Genomic DNA, 26324 nt, shown 5'->3' with positions numbered 1-26324 from the left:
GGCAGGAAACACACTTCATGTTTGGAATTATCCATTTTTATTTATGGCTTCATTACTTGAGACAAGATCTTTGGAATATGCCTCAAAAGTTTAAAATAGAGTTAGGAAAACATCCATTTCACATTCTATGCATTTACTATGAAGGCACCAATTACAGCTCTATAGTTAAGGTTTGCACTAAAAATCTGTTTGGAATAGCCTCAGCACCAATGGTCTCTTTGATCTGTTTTCCAAGCATCTAATCTTCTCTTCAGATTAGCAGGTCTGAGTTAAGGTTATTTGGGTGCTGGAACTGTACATGTCCATACCTGAATGTGTTTAGATTTTCTTTAAGTTTAACCAAGTCTGAATTTTCTGGGTTCATAATGCTTGATTGGGGATATTATGTCATCTTTGTAATGTACTTTACCCTATATTAGTTATGTACTAAACTTTAATTTTGTCATAAATTTGTCTGAATACAAATTGTGACAGGGCTGGGCCAGATGGCTACAGGAGAGTAACAGAAGGCAGATATATTAGCCCCAGGTGCCCTTTACATGAAATGGACTAAATTAGTAAATGGAACACATTTCCACCTCCCCCCATCCTTATATAGTTAACTGTTTGCAGGTAGCTTGTTAAACTGTTGAGTGGTTACAGAGTAGCACACTTACAGCCATGGCTATGTAAGTTATTATTTTTAAGAAACAGGAATGCCCTAGCAAAAACGTGTAAATTCATTTGCAAGGCATGTTTACTGTTTGCATTTCCGGATGGGGTGGGGTGAGCCAGGTTAATGGTGGCATATAATCCACCATTAAGAACATAAGAGTGGCCCTACTGGTTGGACCAAAGGTCCATCTAGCCCAGTATCCTGTCTTCCAACAGTGGACAATGCCAGGTGCTTAAGAGGGAATGAGCAGAACCGGTAATCATTAAGTGATCCATCCCCTGCCACCCATTCCCAGCTTCTGGCAAACAGAGGCTAAGGACACCATCCCTGCCCATCCTGGTAATAGCCATTGCTGAACCTATCCTCCGTGAATTTATCTAGTTCTTTTTTTGAACCCTGTTATAGTCTTGGCCTTCACACCATCCTCTGGAACGAGTTCCACAGGTTCACTGTGCGCTGTGTCAAAAAATACTTCCTTTTGTTGGTTTTAAACCTGCTGCCTATTAATTTCATTTGGTGACCCCAGTTCTTGTGTAATGAGAAGGAGTAAATAACACTTTGACCGGGTCGGGCCAGATGGCTATAGGAGAATAATAGAAGGCAGATATTAGCCCCAGGTTAAGTAGGTCCCTTTTCCCTGGGTAAGGTAACAGGGAAGGTACTGGAACAATCAGGAACCTTCTGGAGACAATTAAGACAGGCTGCTTAGAACACCTGCAGCCAATCAAGAAGCTGCTAGAATCAATTAAGGCAGGCTAATCAGGGCACCTGGGTTTTAAAAAGGAGCTCACTTCAGTTTGTAGTGTGCGTGTGAGGAGCTGGGAGCAAGAGGCACTAGGAGCTGAGAGTGAGAACGTGGACTGTTGGAGGACTGAGGTATACAAGCATTATCAGGAGGAAGGTCCTATGGTTAGGATAAAGAAGGTGTTGGGAGGAGGCCATGGGGAAGTAGCCCAGGGATTTGTAGCTGTTGCTCAGCTGTTCCAGGAGGCACTCTAGACAGCTGCATTCCACAGGGCCCTGGGTTGGAACCCAGAGTAGAGGGTGGGCCTGGGTTCCCCCCAAATCCCCCCAACTCCTGGTCAGACCCAGGAGGAGTTGACCTGGACTGGGGGTTCAGAAAAACGGACAAGCTGAGGGCTGCCGTGAAGCTCCAAGGCGAGCAAATCTGCCAATAAGCGCAAGACCCACCAAGGTAGGGGAGGAACTTTGGCACAAAATATACAAAGGAACTTGAGAAGAATTAGGAAGCAGTATAATACACATCCTGTATTCTTTAAACTCTCATGCAAGTTTAACAAAGTAGAAATATGTTTTCTAAATGCAACAGGACACATTAGCAACTGGAATACCTGCAGAATGTCTACTAGCTAAATTGTAAGAGAAGGGTGATAATTGTATCTTCAAAGAAACTTGAAGTTCTGTATGTTTTTATGCATGAAATTTGAGAAATGGTATTTTTCTCATTTCAGTGAACAATGCTCACCTGCACCACCCTATCAAAAAAATGAACACATTCATCTAAATGATGGATGCTCAGCTCATTAATCATTCATACTTTTTTAATGTTCCAAATGATAGAGGCTTCAATAGATTATAGAAGACATTAGTATCATTACTGAAATTGATTTTGCCATGGTGAGTCTGAACAAGAAGTGGTTAGCATTTTAATAAGGCATTGACAGGTCCTTTTAAAAAAAAATAATAAAAGCACTACAAAGTCACAGTATGTAGTGCCAGTCTAAGACCATGACATTAAATAGGCATAGTTTAAAAAAAACAAATCTGCCTACACTGAGTACTACAGAGACAAGAGGGATGAAGTAATATCTTTTATTGGGCCAATTTCTGTTGAAGAGAGAGACGAGATGTTGCTCAGGGCTGGAATTTAGGGTGGGCGTTTTATATTCTGTGCTGCATGTGGCTTATTTCATCATTCCATGGGATTGCTACTAGTTCCTCCATATATTGTGATTTTAAATCATTACTGAAATGCCAAAGAACATGAGAGAACGAGAAAAGGTATCTTACACTTCTAATTAAATAAATTCTATGCAGTGGAATGCTAGTTTTGTTTTCATTGCTCGGTGAGGGAAGGGACAAAGCTAAGAAGAGGTACAGAGAAGGGGAACTAAGAAAATATGGTGAGACAGAGTGGGAGTAGGGTTACTTAGTCTGGAAAGAAGTAAACCAAAGGTGCTTGGTTGAAGTACTTAAAATCACAAAGGGTATAGGAAAAACAGGTAAGTCTTTTTTAACCCCTCCACATATAAGTAGAAGGGGCAGTCAGTGAAATTAAAAATCAGTAAACTTAAATCTCAAAGTACTTCTCTAGACACAATTTATAGTCTTCAGCACATGATATTCACTGCAACTGAAAGTTGCTGAGATACTAGGTGCCTGGATTATAAAAAAGAACTAGTGGTGTCTCTAATGGTTAAAGCAGGAAACTAGGATTCAGAACTCGGTGACTTTTCCTAAATCTGTTGCTGATTCATTGTTGTTTACAGTGTTGTTGTGGCCATGTTGGTCCTAGAATATGAAAGACAAGATATTTGAGATAATAGCTTTTATTGGACTAATAAAAGCTTATCTTGCCTACCTTATCTCATTGATTCATTGTGATTTTATGTAATCTTAACTTCTGTGCCTCCATTTATCCATACATATAGTGGCTATATCATATTTAACTATCTCAATGATATTTGTTACTTAAATATGCAAGATGTTTTACAGGGCCAATAAAGCACAGTGCCAGACCCCCAAAAATTATACTTTAATTTGAGACAATACAACAAGACGAAGGAGGAGGGTTACAACAGCATCAGGTGTGAATATGAATGTGTGTACAGTACCTTGGAAAGGAAGATGTAAAGTAACTATTAAATGATTGATTACTATCCACTTCAGCAGTTTGTTTTAAGACTGCTACTTATATAGTCACTGTAGAGTACCTTCCATGTAAAAATCAAAAAAAGCAGCCAAATCTCTAATGGACAACTCTCTAGAACTTCTCCCTCGTTGGGATAAAAACTCTGCATGAGGTTGATTCTATTAACTTCAAGGTTGTGGTGTTTTTGTGGGTTTTTTTTTTTTGGCAGAAAGGATGAACTACTGCTAAAGTTTATAGCTATACAAAACAGGATAAAAGTAAATCTTAAAATTCAGGGAATGAGATGACCATTTAAAAGAGTCAAGAAGGAATTTTTTCAACCAATTTTTCCTCCCCTGGATAATGCTCTCCAATAATCAAGGAAGTGTACATGAAGAGGCAAGAGGGCAGGTGATTCTCCATGCTCAATTCTTGGCATCTGAAAATCGTGCCATAAGGTCCAGTTAGTAGCAACAGTTGCAATGAATTTTGTATATCAAATTTTTCTTCTAGAAACTAGATTAAGACCAAATATTTCATCTAAAACAAATAGACAACATGTTTATCTGACCTAGGCATGATTCAAAACAAAAACAATTTTGCAGTGAAAGGCTCCATATCAGTTATCTAATGTTCAAGGTGTCAGTCCTCTCCCAAAAACGGTGATAATCCCTAAAATATTATTTGCATTTAGTAACAAACTATTTGAATCTATAAAAATATTTTGAGCCACTAAAGTATTTGATCATAATGCTGAAGAGAACATTATCTACATACCTCAACTGCAATGTTTACTTTTCCCTGCTGTTGGCTAAAATGTATGACAAACCAATTCAAGTAATGTACAAGTTACAATTTGGTATCCTAAGGAAGATTTAGTTCCATGGCTGAGGCATGCAGCCACACCCAGCACTCAAGAAAGTGTATTTCTGTACTAACTGCAGTAGCCAAGGCAACAGTGGTTTCCTGTATTGTGTATGAAATGCGGTCATCATATAGCAGTGGCAGGTGCCATTTACTTTGTTCAGTATTTTAGTTCTGCATACCTGTTCTCATGTAAACTGTACTGAAAGATCAGACTTTTGCATTATCTGTTCAGATGTCTATCTATTGCTGTAGCACAGTATACACATAAAGATCCGCTCCCAAGCTTTGCCGATAATATAAGAAACAGGTCTCTCAGATGCCCACAGAAACAAATACAGTAGTGAAGGCAAGAATATCAGATTTCCTTTGCACTCTTGAAAGTGGTTGACAAAGTTGCTGGACGCTAAAGAGCTACAGCAATGAGAGTGGCAGAGCCAGCTTTTCTGCATTGCCCTAGGTGGCTGACCTAGAAGAACTGTTTCAGGGATTGAAAACAGTTTACTGTTCATTCTAGGGATGTAAAAGTTTAACCAATTAATGGAGAAGCTTGATGCTTATCTGTTTCTATTAATGATTAAACTCTGCCTGGGATCAAGGCTGCCGCCCTGCGCAAAACCCCTGGGCCGGCAGCTGGGACCCCAGGATGTCGGGTGCAGGGCTGGCAGCAGAGCCCCACCTAAAATGTGGGGGTGCTGCAGCACACTCCTAGTTCCCTGGTTAAACGTTTAACTGAGAATTTTAATTAGTTACATGGTTATTGTTTTTACATGTTATTTACATCCCTAGTCCATTCATTCCTTGATCTCTCTGCTAAGGGTCTCTCCAGTTGTATTAACTGAATTAGTTTGAGGTTGGCCCTTGTCCACTAGGGATTGTGTTACCCTGGATTTGAGGCTGGGGGGGGTGTACCCCAGAATGTGATCAAGCTAATTTCAACCATATTATGCACATTCAGCTACCATGGCTTAATAAAATAGAACATCACATAGTTAAGGATTAATTTGAGTAAACAGGCTGTTGAAGGCCAAGTCAAAAATAGCTGCCAGTTTCTGCCAAGCAGAATGGGAGGAGGGGAGACAAAAAGTCAACAATTGAGACAAAGAAAGTAAGTGGATGGAGAACCTTGAATTTTGGCGCCTTTGATATAGAAGTATTATAAGATTGTTAGGAATGTTTGTTACGTAGTTAATCACTTTTCCTAACTTTTGATAATTTAGTAGGTGTTACTATGACTTGTGTTTTTAGAAGTTAGTTATAAAAGACTAAGTGTATTCTGGAGCAGTCCTCTGAAGCCATCTTAAGAGAGATTTTTCTTGACACCTTTTCTCCCTGGTAGGTGAACAACTGGCCACTGTGAACCTGCTCTTTAATTACCCAATACCATTCCAGATTTTAGTTAAATATTTAGGATGTTCTAAACCTATTGCTCATGTCTGTGTGTGCTTAAAGCTAATAAACTGCAGTTTTAGATAGAGCATGCTTACTTGCATTAATCTTTCATCAGATGGAATTGCTGTGTTCCCAATGATTTATACTTGACACCTTATGGAGTGAAACAGTAAAGTTACTTTTGCTGTGGGTTCTGAAAACCCTGGGTAACAACTGAACCAGGATGATTCATTTCTCACAGGTGACTTAAGAACTCTCAGATGGCAGGAACTTTGATTGCTGATTTGCACTGGATTTGAACTAGCAGTCTACAGGTGAAGAGAGTGTTCAGTCTTATCTCAGTCAGCTACTCTCTCCAGATACATAATTTTAATTAAAATTAACAGCACAGCTTCTGATGATTACTAGATGGTTTGAAGATTCAAACTGAGTGACTAGCCCCTGAAGAAGCAGCAGCTGTCTTTGAAAACAATTTTTGTTCCTCACTACCTAAAATGAAAATACTGCAAATGTTTAAACATACCTCTTGCAGGTGGGAAGTAGCCATAAAAATTAGCAAATTTTAGTCTCTATAGAACACTAAAAAATTAGTAAAGGTTGCATACGAAATCTTATTAATCACAGACACACTTTAACAAGGTTTGTTAACCAAAACAAGAAGTCTCTGAAGCAATGAATTCGGGAGCAGACTACACAAAGTGTCAGATTTTTTTCCCTTTGAGACTTTGTTCCTGAAAGCATGCTAACTTAAAAGCTCTGAAGACTCCTTGTTGATTCACAAAACATATAACATATAGGTAGTGGCAGTACAAACTCTTCCTACCAATGTTAGTCTCAGGGCCACCTTTAGCAATTAAAATAATACAGTCTCATATCTTTTCAGTCCTTGATGCTTGTGATTAGATTGCCAACAAGAGTGCAGGCTGTGGTAGGTTTTGTGATATGGTCAACTCCTTTGGAAATTAGCAAAGACAACTAGAAACACTATTTTAAAAATTATCACCACAGTTATTAGGTATCTTATAGGTGCTCTGACTGGTTTGTGTTGGAGAGTTAAATTAAAAATTACATGAGGCAGCAGCTGAACATGATTTAGTTATCACTAAGAAATGGTTGTTAAAAATAGACAAGTCTTAGCATTTAATTCAAGTCAGGTTTGAGGCTTTATTGCCAAGCTAAGGAAAGTGACTTTCCAAGACTTAAGAACTCAAATCCAATCTTACATAATCTAAGTTTAAAGATACTGTTTAAAGGTACAGCCCATAGACTGTCTTAATTTTAAATAGACATTTCCTGCTAAGTATTGTACAGAACACCTGATACATGCGGTATGGGGGGGAAGCATACAGAAACTTAAACATTTGATTTTTTTCTTTTAAAAACAAACCAATTTGCTTACTAAAAAACATTCCTTTGGATACACAAATATTTTATATATATATATATATATATATATATATATATATATATAATGCCTCAAAAACAGTCAAAATAATATTTTACTGAAAAGATCTCAATTCCAACAAAACTGCGTTTTTTTCATTGGCTGCACTTAGGATTGTTAGTAAAGACGCAAGTACGAAATAGAAGTCAGTAGTACCTTGCCACGGTGTCCAGTTCATATTACAGTTGGCTAACAGACATCTCTTGAGCACCTCCACTAGAAATAATTTCAGCCTCCTTGCTCAACAATAAGATTACACCATGCAGTTATTGTTTACTCTGAAGTTGGAAGGTGTGTGCCAAGAAGCATCAATCATTCCTTGTAACACCAAATGGGAAGTACTCAGGAAATTCATGGATAATTTTCAGTGCTTCATTGTAAAGCGCAAGATCTGGAAGAGGGACAGAAAATATTAAGACACTGTGACAAATGTATTAAAATGCTAACTAGCCCAGTATTCTCTACTTTCACATTATGGAGTTTGAGGAAGTTCTTCCTCATCATTCAGCTGAGTCTCACAATTTTTAGGTCTCTTTAGCTATAATTTCCTTTGACAGGTGAAAACAAGTATTTAGAAGAGGTTGTAGTCCAGAGTGCATGTTAGTAGTTAGATGATGGGGAACCAAAAGGTAATTCCTTAGCAACTATGCTGGTACTCCATGGTTTGGAAGAATATTATATTCTTCTTGCTAACCTTCAGAACCTTGTATTAAAGTGGGTGCTATTGTTTATCCACTTTCTCTACAACATCTATTTACCTGCCTCATGTTGCTTCTTGGGTCTCCTCAAAATTATGTTTTTTGTTGTTCTTTTTAAAAGCTCTCTTCTCTTGGGAAATCCTTGTCATTTCTGTTACCCTCTCTCTGCCTGATCTATTTCTCTAGAGAGTTGGGGATGTGTGACCAAATGTAATTCTTCTAAAGTTATTCACAATCCTCTAGTCTTATGTTATCCATAAATTTTGCTACCTCAATATTCACCCTTCTATCAAGTCATTTATTTACTGTCACCAAACCCAATACCGGGTGGGGGCCTTCTTAGGCTCCTTCCAAGTCCAATGATACAGACCAACACATGAACCATATATTCCTGCTGTCTCTCAAATTTCTAATCCATGAGAAAGAAATCTCATTATCTGACTACTGTTTCTTGACTAGCCTCTTGAAGGACTTTACCAAAGGCTTTCAAAAAACAAAAATAAAAAACAAATACAAGTCTATTGATTTCCCTTTATCAACCAACTGGAGACATTCTCTTTCTGGAAGCCATGCAGGTTTAGACTTATGTCATAAGTATCTAGGTGTTTTATAATTAAGAAATAATCTTTGTAAATTCTTTTGTCCTTCAGCCTCATTTCCCCACACCATCAAAACACTATCCAATGAATGGAGGATTGAGAGATAGTACTCTGTGTACACATAGCAGGTGTGCTCTGTGCTCAGAAACCAATGACAGGAGCAGTACAAATGATCTACATAAGAATACTCTTTTTGGCTTGAACCAACTCTTGCATAGGGATATTAACATTACAGAACCTTGAACAGAAAAAGCAGAAAGATAAAAATACAGTAATTAAGACAGGTTACTTATGTAGCCTCCATGTCTAAGGACTTTTAGGGCTTTTTAGCAACTTTGTTTAGGTTCTTTCTAAGTAGCTTTCTTTAACTTCCTTTCTACACCCAAAGTTCAATACCACAGTACTGCATTTTGGTATGATCTTTCCTCATAATTGCATTATGGTCACTAACTCTGGAACAAAGTTCTGGCACTGCATGGAAGCCTCTATATCAGTAGCAGAGATTTCTGGAAGCAGCTTGTGAACATGTAGAAAGAGCTCCACTCATCATACTGGCAACTCCCAGACGGACCTGACTTATGAGAAAGTATTAGCAGACATGCCCCTTCCTTCACTGAGGAAATGTTTATAATCTAAAAAGTTATGTATATTATTTGTAAGGCTTATCTTTTACTTACCAAAAGCGCTTTTATCTTCTCTGAACTGGACATATGACATGCACATGATGGTTGCCTGATTTGTAACTCTTCCCACTACTTCAATGACACCAGAGAGCTCTTCATCTAACTAGTGAACACATAGAAATTAAAGAGTCACCAGATTAGGGTTTACTATTTTCTGCATGTCACTAGTTACACACACAGCTACAGTTTAGGACACAATGTTTGTTACTATAATTTGTCTGTTCCATTTCACACAATACAGTACTACTGAAAAATGAGTCTACAACCTAATTTGTTATTTAAAAGATCTACAGCTTTATAACCAAGAAAGGATTTAGTATTGTCTGGAACACACAGATTAGCAGCAACCCATAGGAATCTTGGGGGGCGGGGGGTTGTATCCTTTTCAGTACATCTGGCTCATACTGCAGGCTGGTGCAAGGGGCACGTAGGTGCCATGCTTACCACAGGTGCAGCAGGAGAAGAGTTTTTGTACTCCGAGTGCGCTGCTACAGTTGCGACAGGCTTTTGCTCAGACTGTGAAAGGAGTGCTCTTCACGTGTTTCAGCCATAGGTGCAGGAGTCACAATGTAGACCCTATGTTTAGGCACCTAAAAATTAGTAGCTTCAGCCCAGGTAATGACAATTAAAAAAAGTAAACACAAAAATAATCATAAAAATTGTCAATCCAAAGGTAAGTGCTTTCTTAAGCCATTTCATTGTTTCTGAACATCTAGAATTTATTTCTAACCTGCCAATGAAAACAGGACTTTCTTTCCAGAAGGATAGATTACCTTAGGGGCCTCTCTTTATATATGTTAGAACAAGGGAGTTCTAGTACACTAGGGAATAATTGAATCTGTCAAAGGTAATATATGAGTGTTTATATAAACATATGGCCCTACCAAATTCGTGGCCATGAAAAACATGTGATGGACCATGAAATCTGTATAGTATAGGGTAAAAAGCACACAAGACCAGATTTCATGGGGAGAGCAACATTTCTCAAATTGGGGATCCTGAACCAAAAGGGAGTTGGGGAAATGTTGCAAGGTTATTGTGTGTGGTGGGGGGCGGCACGGTATTGCCATCCTTACTTCTGTGCTGCCTTCAGAGCTGGATGGTCAGAGAGTGGCAGCTGCTGACTGAGGGCCCAGCTCTGCAGGCAGCTGTGCAAAAGTAAGAGTGGCAATACCATACCATGCCATCCTTATTTCTGCGCTGCTGCTGGTGGCAGCTCTGCCTTCAGAGCTGGGCTCCCAGCCAGCAGTCATCACTCTCAAGCGAATGGTTTCCAAAAAGGAGCAGGCCTCAGCTCCCTCTAGGCATTTATTGCCCTTTCAGTACATGATCGGGGGGGAAAGAAAAAAAAAGTTAGGACAGGTAATGGTAACTAACTTCCAAAACGACACTTAAACTTACAGGCTCGCTCAGTTCAACAGTTGTATTTTTTCCTTCTCCATCCGAAAGGATGAAAAGTTTCCCAGATGGGTGAATCTACAAAAAGATTATTAAGTCTTTAAGTACATATCTTCAAACTATCAAAGCAAATTTCTTCTAAATTATAACTGGATTCTGTACTGTACATATCACATTCAAGAACAGTAAAAGTGTGTAAATTTAATTATTCCCCATGTCAGCTTAAATATTTTTAAAATCAAAATTCTTACTTTTTACCACCAGTTTACTTTTTTTTCCCCTTTCTGTCAGAATGGCCAACTAAAAAGCATCACTGATTTTTAGCTACTTTCAGGCTATATCTACACTATGAGTTAGGGAAGCGGTTCTCAAACTAGGGCCGCTGCCTGTCCAGGGAAAGCCCCTGGCAGGCCGGGTCGGTTTGTTTACCTTTCGCGTCCGCAGGTTTGGCCGATTGTGGCTCCCACTGGCCACGGTTTGCCACTCCAGGCCAATGGGGGCTGTGGGAAGCGGCACAGGCCGAGGGATGTGCTGGCTGCCCTTCCTGCAGCCCCCACTGGCCTGGAGCTGCAAACTGCAGCCAGTGGGAGCCGCAATCGGCCAAACCTGAGGACGTGGCAAGTAAACAAACCGGCCCGGTCCGCCAGGGGCTTTCCCTGAACAAGCTTCAGCTCTAGTTTGAGAGCCACTGAATTAGGGTGTGATTCCCTGATTGTGTATACGTACTCATGCTAATTCTCATCAAGCTAGCACAAGCATAAACAGCAGTGTAGCCATGGTAATATGAGTAATGACAGCAGAGGCATAGCTGAGTTGTGCTGAGTACATACCCAACGGTTTCAGGCAGGTTTGTACTCGGCACAGCTCAGTCATGCTTCTGCCTCTGCAACCAGTGCTACTGTGGCTACACGGCCATTTATACTCACGCTAGCATAATGAGAGCTAATGCAAGTATGTGTACATGGGGAGAGGAATCACAACTAGCTTGTAGTGTAGACATAGCCTCATTTCTTGAAGTACAGCACTTGTGTTGCAACCATAATAGAACGTTATTTTTAAAAGTATGGTAGTCACTAAACTTTTTTTAAAAAAAAGTCAGTTAGGCTCTGTAAAACCCTTTTAAACAAAATCAAAATGATGACTGATAGAACAGCTTTAGATACATTAACAACAAACTGTTTGCTACATATGGAAGAAATGTAAGAGATGTTTTTGCTTTATTTACAAAATTGTTATAATAAGGCCAACAGTACTAAATAATTTTTGTCTTTGCTAAAAAAGTGACCTTTTAAATGCTAATTAAGAATTGTAAATTTTTCATTTTTCATCTTATATATTCATTGAAAACCACTAGTAGTGCTCACATTTTCTAACTTTAAGAAAAACCCCCAACTCATGTTGAAACATAAGCTATCCATTCTTAGGTCTTTGTTTCTGTATGGAACATGCCTTATGTTTTAAAAGCACAATACAAGGATCGTGCTCTGAAGGTCAGCACACCTGGGTTCTATCCAAACAACAAGGTAATAAATACCAGAGTGGAGAGAGTGCCACTGAGAACTTCAGACACAGCCTGATGTTCAACTTTTATCAGCTGCTGAGTGCCTCCACTAACCTTAAAAAGTCAGGTTTCAGATAAGCTATTACCAGCAGGACAGCGGGGTGGGAGGAGGTATTGTTTTATGATCTCTGTGTGTGTATATAAAGTCTGCTGCAGTTTCCACGGTATGCATCCGATGAAGTGAGCTGTAGCTCACGAAAGCTCATGCTCAAATAAATTGGTTAGTCTCTAAGGTGCCACAAGTACTCCTTTTCTTTTTTCTTAAAAAGTCACAGACTATTTGATTTAAAAAACAAAAAAAAACACAGATGACAGCCCCTAACATTACTACAACTAAAAATATTAAAGTATTCCCCCCCGCTTCCCCTCACCCTGTGCACTGAAGTTTTTTCATTGCTTCTTTATAGACAGGTTTCACACAGCACCAGGGGAGAGTGTCATTTTAATAAGCAACTAAATCTTCCAGTAAGACAACAAAAGTTAGCAAGGGGTTATGGTGTAGTCATGGAAGTTTTCATGGCAATCAGGTCATTCATTTGTGACTGACCCCTACCCTTTCTGGATGGAGTAAAGGATATCTAAGCAGGGTGGATAAAAAGCAATGTTTTAAATTTTTCATGTTGACCTGGCTGACACAGTTGATTCAATTTTTGTTTTTTAAATATTTCATTTAACTATTTTAAACAATTTTAACAAAAACAAACCTGATTTTAAGAAACTTGAATGTTTAACTAAATTCAAAAATTCATATGCTTGTTTTGCTAAAATATGTTTGCTGTTGAAGAAAAAAATCCAGAATACATAACGTTGTTGTTTTAGTTAAATAAAACAAATGTTTGTCTGGTGATGTTCTCCTCCTAATACAGCATGGCAAGAAAATCCTCCAAATATTAATGATTAACCTGTTGAATTGGAGATAGTTCACCTCCCAATGACTTCATAAATATCTGCTTCAATTACCTTCAGTAAATGAAATAGCCAAAACAATCATTCATTTTTTGATATAGCCGTAAAACTAATCTGAAAAGTTTTCAAAATAAATCACTTTAAAAATGTATCGTGCGTACCTTCTAAAAATGAAACCTACATTTATCTGAGTTGTGAAGAATATGTATTATGTTATAACAACCACCAAGAATGCACTTTTGTGTAGAAATCCATGATTAAATAGAGTCTTCCTGACTAAAACAAAACCAAGGAGTCCTTGTGGCACCAAGCCCACGAAAGCTTATGCCCAAATAAATTTGTTAGTTTCTCAGGCGCCACAAGGACTCCTCGTTGTTTTTGCTGATACAGATTAACACAGCCACCACTCTGTCTTCCTGACTAGTGATTTAAATCAATTCGATTTAAATCAAATCCACCCTCTATATAAGACCACACTTACAGATTTTAAAACTTCCTTTGATGAAGCAAATGTTTCACCTATTCTCAAACATGCAATATTTGACTTATGCTAAAGAAACCTTCAGTCATGAACTATCCTCCAGCATACAACATCCCTTTTCTAAGCAAGAAAATTTAGAAGCTGGGGAAAAAAAGTTTCAAACACTAGCTGTCAGCATCCTGAACCTGTCAGGCTTCAAAGCAGGGCATACAACAGACACAGCACTTGTTGCACTGGTGGTGGACTTCTTGTGTCCATATTCAAAGGAAGCACATTCATACTCGTCATGTTTGACATCTTTGGGCCACTTCATATGGTTGATCACCAGATACTTCTGCTTGACTCCAAAAACTTACAGGGGTTGGGGATAGACCAGAAATTCCCTGAAATGGCTCAAGTCTTTCCTTTCAGAGTTAAATCTGAAGAATTGCCAATAGCAACTTCTCCTCCACAGTGTTTGATTTTATATGAAGCCTTTGGACAAGCGAAGGCGACAATGCAGGCTGAAGTGCCAACAGTATGCAGACTATGCTCAAGTTGACATCTCATTTACATCAAACTTAAAAACAGCATCTCCTTCCAGTTCTCTCAATGCTTAGACCAAGTCAGTCTCCAGATGAAGAGCAGCTGGCTAAACATGAACCCAGGCTAAACCAATTTGATGCTGATTGGTTCTGAAATACTTTTCTTCTCTTCAATAAATACTCCCATTATCAAAGGTCCTGGATTATTAAGTTGGTCCACAGCATGGGGTCCTTTGAACGGCTCCATGCATTTGGATACCCAAATAGCTAGAGCAGCAAAAAATACTAACTTTCATCTGTGACTGGCCAGAAGATTGTGCCTTGTCTTTTTGAGACCAGCATTGGTTACTGTAAATTATACCTATGAATGAAGCCAAATGCTAAATCTGACTGGTACAAAAATGCAGTAGCCTGTCTGCCTAGCTAGGAATACATCACCTGGCTCCAGTCCCAAGACTAGCTCTATCTCCAGTTAAAAGTCCAGTCTGGATATTCAAAGCCCTCCAGGCGTCTGACCCTCTTTACCCAAGGGATTGTTTCTCCCTCCACAACCTCCCTCAATAAAACCTTGTCTAAATTTAGACGTTTTCGCACTTTAATTATTATGGCATAGTTAAAGTGGCAACTCCCACCCCCAGCGTAGATGCATTTATACCAGTGGTAGTACTTCCACCTTATCACAGTTTGGTGAAGCAAACCAAGCTACACTAGTATAAAATACTTTACATTGGTTTAAATGTCTATGCTAGGGCGCTGACTGGCAAAACTATGTTGGTAAAAACACCCAGCTTACCACCATAGTTCTCCAAGTAAAAAATTATGTCAAGATCAAGCTTAGCATAACACTGAAAGCAAACAAGCCACAAGGAGTACTTGTGGCACCCCGGAGACTAACAAATTTATTTGAGCATAAGTTTCCGTGAGCTACAGCTCACGTCATCGGATGCATTCAGTGGAGCCACAAGTAGAGACACATTCTTGGAGAGAGAGCAGGAGAACAGAGAAATACTGACATTGTTATTCCTATTTGGGTATACTTGACAGATGCAACAGCATGGGACTGTGCAAATATCGTAGCACTAGGCAGATACAATTTGAACTACCTGCAATTCATTTTTAAAGACACACTAGATCCGAATTCGCTGCTGTCCCCCTACCCACGGTAAAGCGGCGCAGCCAGCAGGGAGAGGAGCCACAGGCAGCGGGCGGGTAAGCGGTGCAGAGCACAGCGCTGGCGCGGGGGAGGCCGCGCGGCTAGTGCTGCCGTGCGGGGTCCCCGGGGGTGGAGATGCGGCACGGAGCTACACCGGGCGCTGGGTCTGCGACACCCCGGGCCAGGCCCGGTGCTGCCTGGCTCTGGGGTGTGGGTCCCCAGCAAGGGCTGTGAGGGGACCCATAGGCGCCCCCTCCCGCCCAGCGAAGCCGAACCTGCGCTGGAGGGGAGCCGCGCAGCCCGGAGCCTCATACTGCCCTCGAGCAGAGTCCAGCAGCGGCCGATAGCTCCTCAGAGCCTGGACCCCGGGGACTCGCAGGGAGGCAGCGGGCTCCAAACCCTCCGGCCTGAGGAGTCAGAGGACCCGGGCAGGGAGCGGCTAGCGGCGGGGGCAGGGGGTCCCGCTACCTTCTCCACTCGGCCCACGAAGCAAACCGGCTGCCCGAGGTGCTGCGCTAAGAGGCTGGTGGCGATGCGGGGCCGCGGCCCCTCGTGCACGTCCCCCATGTGGAGCGGTCCCGAGGCCCGCGCCGCGCTCTGCCCCACCGGCCACAGCTCCCCTTGAGCGGCGGGAAACCAGCACTTCCGCTCTCCGACGAGCCCGGCAGTCGCCCTGGCAACAGGGGAGACATCGGGGCGGGGCTTCCTCTCAAGCCGCCAATCGAACGGGACAAAATCCGGTCCCGACGCCCTGGTGACGTGAGCAAACGGCGCTTCTCACGGCGTACGAATCGGAGGGCGCTTGGGGCCTTTTTGTCGGGTGTGAGGGTCAGGTGGGGGCTGCTCGGAGAGTGAACCCGGAAGCGAAGGCGCCTGTGGTGGCGTCAGGCGGTGCCGTGGTTCGGTTCGGGAGCGCGTCTGAGGCGGGAACGCGGTGAGTGAGCGGAGTGGGGCGGGGTCGCCCCTGCCCCTGCCCCTGCCCCTGGAGTGCTGAGTGCGCAGAGGTGCTAGGGAGTGACTGGTCTCGTCTCCTCCTGCTCCATCCTGGCTAATAGCCATTGATGCATCTATCCTCCATGAATTCATCTAGTGGTTTTTTTTTTTAACCTTGTTATAGTCTTGACCTTCACAACACCCTCTGGCAAGGAGTTCCACATGTTGACTGAGTGTTGTGTTGAAAAAATACTTCCTTTAGTTTGTTTTAAACCTGCTGCCTATTGATTTCATTTGGTGGCCCCTAGTTCTTGTGTTCTGAGGAGGAGTAAATTACACTTCCTTATTTACTTTCTTCACACCTGTCATGATTTTATAGACCTTTATCATATCATATCCCCCCCCCCTTAGTTGTTTCTTTTCCAAGCTGAAAATCCCAGTTTCTGTAATCTCTTTTCATATGGAAGCTGTTCCATACACCTAATCATTTTAGTTGCTCTTCTGTACCTTTTCTGACTCCAATATATCTTTTATGAGATGGGGTGACTAGAACTGCACGCAGTATTCAAGATGTGAAGATACCATGGATTTGTATAGAGGCAGTGTGATATTTTCTGTCTTATTATCTATCCCTTTCTTAATTATTCCCAGCATTCTCTTTGCTTTTTTGACTGGTGCTGCACATTGAATGGATGTTTTCACTTGAAATTATTTCAGTATAACTTAAGTCGCTCGGAGGTGTGAATAAGACCCCCTCCGAGCCATGTAAGTTATACCAACCTAAGCGCTGGTGTAGACAGTGCCATGTTGATGGGAGAGCTTCTCTCTCCAACCTAGCTCCTGCCACTTATGGGGGCTGGAGTTAAGGTCTTGTCTACACTACTGCGGTAAGTCAACCTAAGTTACGCTACTGCACCTTAGGTTGACTGACTGTGGTGTCTACACTGTGCTGCATTTCCCATCAACTTATCTTACTCCTCTCGTTTGGGCAGAATACTGGAGTTGACCGGAGAGTGCTCTGCGGTGATTTAGTGGGTCTTCACTAGACCCGCTAAATCAATCCCCGCTGCACAGATTGCTACAGTGTTGATCCCTGGTAAGTGTAGACATGCCTTAAATCAGCGGTTCTCAAACTGTGGGTTGGGACCAAGTTTTAATGTGGTTGCCAGGGCTGGCTTAGACTTGCTGGGGCCTGAGGGCTTCAGCCCTGGGTGGTGTGGCTCAGGTTAAAGGCCCTCTGCCTGGGGCTGAAGCCCTTGGGCTTCAGCTTTGAGCCTCCTGCCTGGGGTGGTGGGGTCAGGCTTTGGCCCCCACATCTAGGGTGGTGGGATTTGGGTGGGCTCAGGCTTCAGCCCCCCTCCTGGGGTCATGTAGTACATTTGTTATAAGGGGGTCATGGTGCAATGAAGTTTGAGAACCCCTGGACGTCGCTGCAGCTGCGTCGATGTAGCACTTCTAGTGTAGATGTAGCCTTTATATCCAGCCAGAAGGAAGCCTTTGAACCTAGGGTTCATATGGTGCTTACCAGACATTTGCGGTTTCTTTGCCAGAGCCCCCTGTTGGGTAGGGCTCTTACTGTTCTTCCTTCACAGCGGTGCAGTAAATTTGACCCCAGTGGTGTAATGTCACAAGGGGGTGAAAGTTCAGGCACCTAAACAAGTGTGGCCTGAGCGCCCAAGGCACCAAAGCTCCCACTGTTGAGAGCGCTTTCTGTCTGGAGTGTAGTGCCTCACCTGGATTTGGAAGTGTGAATTGATAAAGGCTGTTGGTGGATAAGACAGAAGGTGGAATTAGATCTTCAGAGACAAACTTTACTCCCTACTGATGGAGATAAGTTGGTTCATTCTTTGAAGATATTATTTTAAAGGATAAGGGCTAACCACTTTAAAAACATAAACTGCTTTTTTCTTTTACATTTTGAGGTTTTCTAATTTAAGAGGGGAAATCAATGGTCAGTATGGACCTGCAAAGGCCAGCTCTGTGAGCTGCTCCCCATACTGTACTCTAAAAGTGGCTTTCTGCAGTGCTTGGGTCTCTTTTACCCAAGGAGTGTGGCTGCTATTCTCAGGGTCTGTGGGTGCAATTGGCTTTTCCTGCTGTCTCACCCATTGGGGACACCCAGTGCCAGGTCTCTTTTCCCCTTCATTGCCCAGTGTGCAAAATTGGGCCTGCCCCTTCACCTTGACTGACTTTCCTCCCACTGTAGTCAACCTTCCACCATCACTGAAGTTGTCCTTGTAGTTGCTAAGGATCCTTGTTCCATGTTAATTCACGCAGGGCATCAGGTTGTAGGGGTATCAAAGTGGAGACTTAGCATCCCTCGTGGCTTGCCTCCTTTGTCGCCACAGCTTCCCTAGCCCCCAAAGCACTGCAGTCCAGTGGCCAGAATCTGTGCAGTCTCCCTTTGGTGCAGGGTGGCACGGCCAAGTGGTTAATGTCAGTACAGCAGTGCTACTGCATAGTTTGCCCCTCCGGGCATCAGGGCCCTAGGGAACTGGTGCTTTCACAACCAGTCTCAGTCACCCGGTACCTCGGTCCTGCTCCCTGGGTCACTTCCTACCTTTCTTTCCAAGGCTGGGAGTCTCGTAACCTCCACTGTCTCTCCTCCGTCGTTGTTGGCGGTCAGCTGGGGTGGTCTGTTGGAGCCTCAGCGCAGCTGGCTTCTGGGTCCTGGAGCTCTAGCAGTCTCCTTCTAAAAGCTTGCAACACACATCTGCTTTTGTTGGAGCTGGAGCATGTCCAGCAGGGGCGAGGGGATGTGGCTTCCTTGGCTGACAGAGCATGGTTAGGCACACCCCGTCACCGTATTCTTGTTGTTCTTAGTGTACTTGGACTTTCAGAAAGCCTTTGACAAGGACCTTCACCAAAGACTCTTATCCTATGACTACTTACTTTGGTTAAGAGGGAAGGTTCTTTCATGGATCAGTAACTGGTTAAAAGACAGGAAACAAAACATAGGAATAAGTGGTCAGTTTGCTGAATGGAGAGAAGTAAATAGCTGGGGTCTCCCAAAGATCTTTACTGGGGCCAGTGCTGTTCAACATATTCATAAATTATCTGAAAAAGAGGGGTAAACAGTGAGGTGGCAGAGGTTTCAGACAATACAGAATTACTGAAGATAGTTAATTCCAAAGCAGACCGCAAAGCATTACTCACCAAACTGGGTGACTGGGCAACAAAATGGCCGATGAAATTCAGCGTTGATAAATGCAGAGTAATGCACACTGGAAAACATAATCCCAACTATACATACAAAATATGGGATCTAAATTAGCTATTACCGCTCAAGAAAGAGATCTTGGAATCATTGTTCTCTGAAAACATCTGCTCAGTGTGGACCGGCAATCAAAAAAGCTAATTGAATGTTAGGAGCCATTAAGAAGAGGGTAGATAACAACAAGGCAGTAAATACCATAATGCTACTATATAAATCCATAGTACACCCACATCTTGAATATTGCATGCAAAAGTTCTTGTTGTCTCATTTAAAAAAAAAAAGATATAGTGAATGGCAACAAAAATGATTAGGGGGTATGATCAGCTTCCATATGAGGAGAGATTTAAAAAGACTGGGACTGTTCAGCTTGGAAGAGATAATTATTGGGGGATTTGGTACCCTATATAAAATCATGAATGGTGTGGAGAAAGGGAATGAGGAAGTGTTAGTTACCCTTTCACATAACACAAGAATCAGGAGTCGCCCACTGAAATGAACAGGCAGGAGGTTTAAATCAAACTTCAGGAAGTACTTCTTCACACAAGGCATAGTCAACCTGTGCAACTTGTTGCTAGGGAATGTTGTGAAGACCAAAAGTATAACTGGGTTCAAGAAATATTTCAGTTCATAGAGGATGGCATGTCAATGGCTATTAGCCAAGATGGTCAGGGATTCAATAGATATGTAAAATATTAAATGGTTAAACAGTAAGCATTAGTCTTACCAGTTAATCCACCTCAACCACTAACCCCCCGCCCTGGGCAGGCCAGCCGGAGTGGCCCCAGCCACTTACCTATAAACCTATATATATATATATCTATATACTTGCCTATAGTTTACAATTCAAGGCGATATTTTACCATGCTGGCAGCAGTATTCCAGAAAGTGAATGATTATGCTTTATGTAAAATGTTTCATGATCTGTATTATGGTTACATCTAATAATTCAGAAATAACCGAAAACAATGATTTGGGCTGACAAAATGAGAGAGATGGAGGCCTTTAGTTGAATTCTGCTGCTCTGATCACCTGGTTAAAGACCATCTTCACCCAACATCTTAGATATTTATGTGCATGGCAGTCACCTGACAGTGTGACAGAGAATCAAATCGACTCTGTAATGATACAGTAACTCTGGAGATACAGTACAAGTGTACAAAGACTTTACTGAGTGCAGATTGAGGCATGCAGATTGAGGCTAGCAGCTGATCATCTGACCCACAAACACAAAAAACTAAAACTTAAAAAGATGTGGCATTTGACAGGTCCACTGCCTTTAGATTTGTCCAGAATCAACTACAATTATATAACTTCTGTTGAGAATGCGTTTGAGGCATTGGCACAGTGAAAGAAGAGAACAACCTCAACGAATTTTGGAATAAAATGAAAACTTATGCTTGAAACCACCAGAGTACATGTTCTGAAAAGTCAGTGTTGGACCACACACCATGGTTAACTGAAAAGATGTTTGACCTGGCAGGAAGACAGTGCAGAGGGAAAGAGAATGGTTTGAAGATGGAAGAACGTAGGAGAGGCTATAAGAAACTGATCAGACAGATTCAAAGGCAGACTGGATGAGATGAGTGAATATATAGGGGCAAAGTGGATGACCCTTGAGAACTGTAAAGAGAGTAATCATAAAAAAAGTTATGCTCACAGTGGTAAGAGTTTTTGCTAAAAGGTTTTCCCTGCAAGCAAACATAATAAAAGGTCTTGAGTCCTCACTGAGAATGATGTTGAACGGAGCTGGAGAAATTAACACTCTAATCAGTAAGCTTCAGAAAAGCCACTCATAATAGAGTACAACAGAAGAGAGTACAAAGCTGGAGTCATCAAACCTGTGAGAGTGGTGCTTGCTATTATGAAAATGAAGCTTGGAAAGCACCAGGGACGTGCACACAGTATTGTTAAGTGATTGAGGAACACCAATACTGATCTTGTGTGGAAAATTTGTAATTATGGATGACTAGAAATTGGCTAGAGGACTGGATGGAGGGAATTTTTCTGCCATTTCCAACACAGGGAGATGTAAGAGTACAATAGTTGAGTGACTATCCCCATGATGCACATGAGCAAAGTTCTGCTCTTCTTAATCCAGGATCGCATTAAACGAAAGCAGAACTAAGGCACACATGACAGATCGTGAATATCTGTCATATCACCTAAAAATGTAGAGTACAGTCAGCCATTGATCCTTTGTTTCATTGACTAATCAAAAGCATTTGATACCATTCAACATGACTATCTTTGTAGGATTCTGGCTGGCAAGGATTCCAAGGCATTCTATTGAATTCACTGCAGTCTCTGCCAACAGACCAGAATGTGAATAGTAGGTGACAGTAAGTGGTTTTCCATTGCTGCACGATGTGTGAGACAAATTTTGGCCCAAGCCTCTTTAACCTATATGCAGAATTTATTCTGAGACAAGCCTTGGGAAGTTTTGACACAGTGGAAGGAGCTGGGATTTCCATTGGTGAACATCACTTAACCAAGCTCAGATATGCTGACAACACAATACTCTTTGCTACAACCCCTGATGCAATGCAACAAATGTTGGGATCTGTAAAAACCAGTTAGTGAGGAATATGGACTATTCCCAACTGTGTACAACTGGACTGAAACAAAATAGTTGTCAATGTACATGCAACAAAAAGAGGACTCAAGTTGAAATCATGATTAATGGACCAGTTGTAGATGAATTTAGTTATCTGGAATCATATATAGCCAAACAAGGCAGCTGTTCCAAAGAAATTGGAAGAAGGGTAGGGTGGTTTGCTCAGCCATGGCCTCATTTGTGGAAAAACCTTGGCATCTTAAAGTACAAAGGTACAACTGGTGAAATACCTAATATTTTTTCCATAGAGATTTATGAATGTGTATGGTGGGAAGTTGATGTTACTGACAAGAAGAAAATTGAAGCATTTGAAATGTGGTGCTGATGAAGACTTGCATATCTCCTGATGGAAGAAAAGACAAATGCCTGTGTTAGAAATATTATTGGAGAGAAGCAGACCATTTATGTTGGAAATCAACTGATGCAAACTTATTTACTCTGGTCACATTAGGCATAGACATGGAAATAGCCTTGAGAAAATTATGTAAAGAAATGATGGAGGGTCTTCATAATGCAGGATAATCAGTGAGGAGATGGATGATGTGTGGCAGATCACTAGGAAGATCAGCTGTTGAATGTTCAAAGTTAACAATGGATTGTGAAAGCTTTAGAAAATTCTGCTATATCACCAATATTCAAACATGAATACATATATTTGGTTAATAATTCAATAACAGCAGAATTAGGCAGTTCATATATGGTGAATAACTAGCACTTGTTCAATAAATCATCTAGGAAACTATCCAGAGCATACAGACTTTGCTAATGCTACTGAAAAATGTTGCAGAAGTTGGAAAGAACACCTAAAAATAATTAACTCAGTATTTCCTTCAAACACTTGTTTTGTTAGTCCCCCCCAACTAAACTTTCACTTGTTCCACCACTGTATGTTCTTTTCCAAAGATGTTCTCAAATTTAACTTTATCTAAAGAAATAGAATGAAAACCTATATACATGGGATTAGAGGAAAAAGAACCTAATCAATCCAACTTCTTTACAGACTGTTTGTTTTATTGTAAGTTTGAAAAATGGCGATACTGTATTCAATGGAAAGTAGAGCAATTTAGGCAGAAAGGAAAAGCAAAGTAGATAATGCAACACCTTTTCAGTGGACCACAAAATAACTTGAACATGTACATAAAAGCTTTTGGGGTCCCAAATATGTCTTGCATGTCAAGGGACTATGCTTTAATAGTTTTGCACACAACTTCTTACAATAAATGGAGAATTGAAGCCACATGTTAATAAACTCTTAATTTTGTTTTTTTCCATAAAATTAAGAAAATATACTAAAGGGGAAATCTGTTTAGATTTACTATTGTAACTGTTGAAGACATACTAGATGGTGATTCACAGCCATTGAACTTAATTGCCCAGCTATATTGGAAGAAGCTCAGGAGACACCTGGATGTGGTTTAATTACGCTGCAATTTTTATTAGCTGTTTGCATAAAGTGTGGTGCAGTCATTTTGCAAAGGCTGGTGGAACTTGCAGTCTCTTGCTTTCCATTACACAGTGTCCTTCTATAATAAATGCACCAAAATTGCTGCTTATCATGGGTGGTGGGGGAGTTCATAGTTTTATTGGAATCCCACCTTCCAGGAGGGGAAAAAAACACATTTTTATTGGATTCCTACTTCTGAACATGGAATAAATTATACATATAACTTGATTTCAACGGTTCTGTGCTGTAAGTGTATGCTGTTTATTAGTCATGTAGACAGCATTTGAATTGATACTGTATATATCTTTTTTTGTTTTGTTAGCTGGTAGCTTGATTAAAAATGAAATCAAGAAAGACAGATTGCATCTACGCTTCTTTTCACAAAAGATGCGAGAGAACATTTTAAATATTTTGACGGCAGAAAAGGTCACTTTTTTTTCTTCTTCTTTTATCAAAGAAATCTCCTAAACCAGGCTGTTCCTCAGAATAAAGTAAATTGGAATGATAAGGAGAGAGAGCTTGTGGACATTGTTCAAATGAATGTCATCCTGAGATGTCTTCTAGTTTGGGTTGAAAACTTTGGAAAAGTGAGGGTTTTTTTTTCCCCTCATGAACCTTTTGTTCTGTGTCATGAAATCATTTTTGATAGTGTTTTCATAGCACATTAAGCTTTAGGCAATGTATTAGTTAGATAAAAGTTGATGAGATGACCAAAGGGTACATTATAATGAATAGATGTGAAGAGCTGTCCAGGATTCAGTTCTGTATATGAATATAGTGGCTATTCAAAATTGCTGAGATTGTACTGGTTGGAAATTGCAAAGCTTGGATGGTAATTTGGGTATCACCTGTTGCTGTGCAAATCATTTATTCCACTACTAGCATGTCTAACTGGCTTGTTTTAAATGGGACAAACTGGCCAAGAATGGTTAGTCTATATGTTTTCTTTTGGTGAGACAATAACCATGCTAGGCTTGCCTGCTTAGTTTCTTAGCAAAATGTACACTAGCCTAACTAAGAATTACCAGTCATCTGCTATTCACCATATTTGAAAATTATATTTAGAAGCTGCTGGAAAAGGTACACCAGTACTTTACTGTTCTCTAGGAATATAAGCTCTGAAAAACTGAAACTTTGTATTGTGAATACCTAGTGTATGTTTTCAAAAATTCATAACTTGGGGCCCAGTTGTGCAAACACGTGTAACGTTCATGACGGTAATTCAGTTGACTTCAATAGAGATATCTGTGCGAATGAAGTAATATGTGTAAGTTTCTATGGGATTGGGCCATTGGTTAACTTGCAGCAAAATTTGTTCCAACTTGGTGACAAGTATACTTAGTGAGGATTAAATACCTGCTGTATTTCAAATTTCAAAGTTCAGCTAGTTTTGGATTAACTCTGTCTGGGTCTGGTGAGTTAGGGAGGGCATAGCAATTTTTCATTGGCAAAATGGGCGTGAGAGAATGTGAAAACGTGCACCAAAAACAGCCAAAGGGATTTCCTTCAACTTTATGAAGGAAAAGTAGAACATGGAGAACCAAACATGGAAACTTGCAGAAAAATTGTCTGTTTGGACTGAGAATTATTAGTGAGGGAAGGTGAATAATTTTGTACCTCTATCTGTAGTGTTGACTTTCTCAACAAAGTATTTCAATCCATTTGACACAAGGAAATCTGATTTTTTAAATCTAGAGATACATTTTCAGAATTAATATATATAATGTACTATCTTTTTGGTAATTTTTCTAAGCTAAATTGTATTGCTTCATACTTATTTAACAATGTTTTCCTGTTAGAGAGAGGCTTGGAGAAAAGAAGATATGTTCAACTTTTTCCGAAAAAGCCAGGACTCTAAGAAAGTGCCATTACCAGAAATAGAAGCAGATGGATTTGTTCTTGTGGGTAAGTGATACTATAAAATAGTATTACATTAAAGTGTTTTAACAATATTACTTCTGTCAATTTGGTAAGTTTTAATTTTTACATGAGAACAGAATGAGGAACAGAAATTGGTCCATGATGGATATGAAATAAGTCAAAACACTGAACATGTGCACACAATTCTGTTTCTTTAAACAAGCTTGTAGTTGTTGCTTTCATTTCATGTATCGTGATAAAGAGAAACATGGGTACTTTAAGCTAAATACTAAAGCTCTTAGCTGGTTGTCCGATGAAAGAGGAAAAATAAGAACACTCTGTTGCTGAAAAACATGAATAACTTCAACACCTTCTTTGCCGATCAAAAGGGAGAACTACTCTTCTTAAGCACTTATTTGTTATAAACTCAGTTGCTACCAAAGTTTTCCAGATATTAACTCGGAAATGCCTGTATGTTACATATGTTATTTACAGTCACATATGAAATGTAGGTCTTCTCTCTCAGAATCTGGCACTTGAGTACTTCGGTGAAAATTTAAGCAGTTAGTAATGATTTAGTTTCCTAAAATGTCAGTTGTTATAAATGAGACTTTTCCAGAAATAAAATGGAATTCTGCTCATTTTAATCTATGAATTTGTCAAACTTTTTTTTTTTAATCAAGTCTTTCATGGTCGTGTAAGAGGGATGAAATGTGAAGAAAATCAAGCTTTTTATTACCCTTGTATTGCAAATGATTTTTTATTTCTTATTGCAAGTAATTCCATCCTCGTGTAAATCTGTCATTATAAATATTCTGATTTACTGATTTGTTCTTGCCAGAGGTCTTCCACCTCTCTATTTGAGGCTGACTTTTTTCCTACTAATTCTCAGTATTTGTTACTGTGGATGTATTTAAGAGTTTCTTCCATTTGTGCTGATGCTAACCTTTTCAGAGAGGTTCACTGTGGAGGTAATGGGTCTTATCACTGGAACAATTAGGAAATTTCATAACAGAAGAAATATTT

General features: G+C 40.5%; 2 protein-coding genes across 2 annotated transcripts in view; one reads left to right on the top strand and one right to left on the bottom strand.

Moving 5' to 3' along the window:
• Nucleotides 1–239: 239 nt before the first annotated feature.
• On the bottom strand, nucleotides 240–15939 carry RPA3 (replication protein A3). Its single transcript, XM_073333867.2, has 4 exons — nucleotides 15699–15939; nucleotides 10609–10683; nucleotides 9202–9310; nucleotides 240–7618 (listed from the first exon to the last, which is right to left on the bottom strand). Exons 1-4 carry the CDS (start codon nucleotides 15795–15797, stop codon nucleotides 7536–7538), a joined length of 366 nt encoding a protein of 121 aa, XP_073189968.1. The 5' UTR covers nucleotides 15798–15939; the 3' UTR covers nucleotides 240–7535.
• A 7-nt stretch (nucleotides 15940–15946) lies between these two features.
• UMAD1 (UBAP1-MVB12-associated (UMA) domain containing 1) overlaps nucleotides 15947–26324 on the top strand; it is a 133213-nt gene continuing 122835 nt past the window's right edge. The window contains exons 1-2 of the mRNA XM_073333866.2: nucleotides 15947–16164; nucleotides 25238–25343. Of these exons, the coding sequence (XP_073189967.1) occupies nucleotides 25262–25343 (82 nt within the window). The 5' untranslated portion in view covers nucleotides 15947–16164; nucleotides 25238–25261. The remainder of the gene's footprint in view (nucleotides 16165–25237; nucleotides 25344–26324) is intronic.

This window comes from Lepidochelys kempii, chromosome 2 (genome assembly GCF_965140285.1).
Source record: "Lepidochelys kempii isolate rLepKem1 chromosome 2, rLepKem1.hap1, whole genome shotgun sequence".
In the NCBI taxonomy this organism is placed as follows: Eukaryota; Metazoa; Chordata; order Testudines; family Cheloniidae; genus Lepidochelys; species Lepidochelys kempii.
This window is presented reverse-complemented; position numbering and strand designations above follow the sequence as displayed.

Coding starts and splice junctions, on each gene's coding strand:
- RPA3 (XM_073333867.2), bottom strand. CDS start 15,797: ATGGGGGACGTGCACGAGGGGCCGCGGCCCCGCATCGCCACCAGCCTC. Junction 9,311..10,608: donor CTGTTGAACTGAGCGAGCCT/GTAAGTTTAAGT, acceptor TGTGTTCACTAG/TTAGATGAAGAGCTCTCTGG. Junction 7,619..9,201: donor AGAAGATAAAAGCGCTTTTG/GTAAGTAAAAGA, acceptor TCCCTCTTCCAG/ATCTTGCGCTTTACAATGAA.